This window comes from Phascolarctos cinereus, unplaced genomic scaffold, assembly GCF_003287225.1.
Source record: "Phascolarctos cinereus isolate Bilbo 61053 unplaced genomic scaffold, phaCin_HiC Scaffold_5;HRSCAF=322, whole genome shotgun sequence".
Classification (NCBI taxonomy): domain Eukaryota; kingdom Metazoa; phylum Chordata; class Mammalia; order Diprotodontia; family Phascolarctidae; genus Phascolarctos; species Phascolarctos cinereus.
In genome coordinates, this window is record NW_027555958.1 from 256,301,724 (window position 1) to 256,304,575 (window position 2,852).

At 40.0% G+C, this 2,852-nt stretch overlaps 1 protein-coding gene across 1 annotated transcript; it reads left to right on the forward strand.

Moving 5' to 3' along the window:
• The first annotated feature begins 627 nt into the window (after positions 1-627).
• On the forward strand, positions 628-2,011 carry LOC110194454 (histone H2A type 1-like). The gene has a single exon (XM_078155715.1). The coding sequence runs from the start codon at positions 655-657 to the stop codon at positions 1,045-1,047; it is 393 nt and encodes a 130-aa protein (XP_078011841.1). The 5' UTR covers positions 628-654; the 3' UTR covers positions 1,048-2,011.
• Positions 2,012-2,852: the final 841 nt, after the last annotated feature.

The window sequence follows — 2,852 nt, forward strand, 5'->3', positions numbered from 1 at the left end:
GTACCGGGTATTTCATATCCATCTCTTCCTTGTGAGATGTCTTTTTTATGAGTCTTTTTCCATAGAATCTCAAAGCTGACAACATATAGATAAGTGGTCATTCAATATTTGAAGACCTTCAAATGGAACATTCCTAAAGCAGCTCATTCCTCATTAAAGTGTAAGTGTAAGAAAGTGTAAGAAAGATTTTGTTGTTGTTTTTTCTTACATCAAACCTATAGCTTGCTCTTATATCGACCCATCTTCACCCTGGTTCCAAGCAGAGCAAGTCCACATTATGGTATAGCTATTATATTTTAAGAGAGTTATTGTTTTACCTATAGTTTTCATTTTCTCTGTTTCAGTCTGTTGGCTGGCGCTTAGCATTAGAGGGGCAGTATTTCCTTTACTCTGCCCTCTCCCTTCCCCCACCTTCCTCCCCTCCACTTTTATTTACTATCACAATCTTCAGTAGATTGACTTTTGGAAGGGGGTGGGAGAGTTTATAAATATGAAAGATCGAAAACCAGCTTTTCCATTGGCTACCATAAAGTAGCCAATCAGAGTGCTTTATTTTCGCGCTCAGTATACGTTATAAAAGAGTCACTTTAGGCACTTCATACATTGCTTTGGTTTTTTTATTCCAACACTAAGAGCATTTTGGAGTTTGTTATCATGTCTGGACGTGGAAAGCAAGGTGGCAAAGCTCGCGCCAAGGCAAAGTCGCGGTCCTCTCGGGCTGGTTTGCAGTTCCCAGTGGGCCGTGTACATCGGCTTCTCCGAAAAGGCAGCTATTCGGAGCGAGTAGGAGCTGGAGCACCGGTGTATTTGGCCGCTGTACTAGAATATCTGACAGCCGAGATCTTGGAGCTAGCTGGCAACGCGGCTCGGGATAACAAGAAGACGCGCATCATTCCCCGGCATCTTCAGTTGGCCATACGCAACGACGAGGAACTAAACAAGCTGCTGGGCAAAGTCACCATAGCCCAGGGTGGCGTCCTGCCTAACATTCAGGCGGTGCTGCTGCCCAAGAAGACCGAAAGTCACCACAAAGCCAAGGGCAAATAAGTCACTTGAGACAATCCTGCCTTTTTGCATTTGATCTTGCTGAAAACCAAAGGCTCTTTTGAGAGCCAACCACATTTTCAAGGAAAGAGTTCATTCATTTTCACTAGCAATTTAACTTTTGAATACGATGTTTTATAGCTAAGCGAAACCTACCCGTTTTACCCCTCTCCAGCAGTACTTGCTAAATGAACTTACCCATAATTCGTAAGATAGGATGAAATTTTGATAGTGCTAATTCGGGAGCCCAGAGTCTGACTTACTAAATTTAAATCATTTCAACCTAAAGTCATTAATTTAGATTCCTTATAAAAAGGGTATTTCGGAGGGAAGAGGTATGCATTCCTTTTTAAGTTTCTAAAGGAGTTTCCCCCCCCCTTTTTTGATTGAAGCACAACCACTTCATTTATCAAGTTAAAGTGATGCCAGAAAATCCTCATTTAAGATTCCTAAAACGGTGCTAACATGGTATTTTAACTCGTTAGGGGATCGCCCACAGTTTTCCCCTCCCATGTCCCACTTAGAGAAAGCTTATAGATAATTGAGAAGGCGGTCAGGCATTCTACAGCAAACCACCCTAGTACTGGAATGGTGGTTTAAAGGAAGCAGACTTGAAGACCTTTGGCGGGGAGCGAGGTGGTGAGGCAGTGCTTTCTTATGCCGCCTTCTTCGCCTCGCTCCACCACCAGCCCACACACTCAATTCCTAACCCCCTCCCACTCCCATCCTCGCCACTGTCCGGGATTCCCGACGAAAATACTCTGGCTCTGCGCAGATTCTACAGTTTAGCCAAACAGCCGCTTAAATTCTAACTCCCACAACAGGGTGTCATGTCAGGGTGTCAAAAAAATCTTTTTCTGTGTTTGATGAACCTCTGATATTCTGGTAAAGCCATTCTCAGAATAAATGTTTCTTTTTTAATTGAATTTATGCTGAATTTTAGTTAGAGGTTAATGAAAATATTTAACTTTCCCCCATGTAACCAAGTTCATAGACTCCCTGAAATCTATCCACAGACTACTTCAGCGTCCGTGAATCCCAGGCTAAGAAGCTGTGATTTAGTGGAAAGAGCTCTGGATTTGTTGTCGGCTTGTATTTGACTTGTGGGTAATCCGTTTCATTACCTGGAAGTTAGTTTCCTCTTCTGTAAAATAAGAGAGTTGCTTTATGCCATATCGCTAAGCTTCCTTACAGCTCGAAATTATAAAATATTGAAATGGCTAAATTCACATAAAGACAATTCAACTTTGAGTCCTGAAATCTATAGGAAATTCTTATTCAGTTCGATAAAATGGACTACACGTAATCGATGTGTTTTAACAGCTAGGAATTTTTTTTAAATGTGATTTTATTAACCTTATCCCACTGAGAATAAAATATTCTCAAATATTTTAAAAGCACATTCATGCTTCTCCACCTCTATTCTCCGGGTTTCCTTCCTACGAGATGCAATTTGGACAAAAAAAAATTATTTTATAAAATAAAAAAGTTTCCGTCTCTTTCTCCTGGGTTTTGTTGGTAGTTCACAGAGAATCTAATGATTTCTGCTTTCAGAGAGACAAATCATTCTTTCAAGTCAAAATGCAAAAATAATGCAGAATTTTTTAAAAAAAATGTCCAGAAAGACCAATCACAAACCAGCGTGGACTTTTAAAATGTTAATGAAAAAAAATCAGTTTTATTCTGACGAACATTGTGATTCTAGTAGCAAGGAAAATAAATCTTCATTATTGACTTTGCTCATTAAACTGGCTTTTTACTCAGTGGTATTAGAGGATTGAATTAAAAACCAATTAAGACATAACGCG

Excerpts from the sequence above, each read along its gene's own strand:
- LOC110194454 (XM_078155715.1), top strand. The coding sequence starts at position 655 with ATGTCTGGACGTGGAAAGCAAGGTGGCAAAGCTCGCGCCAAGGCAAAG.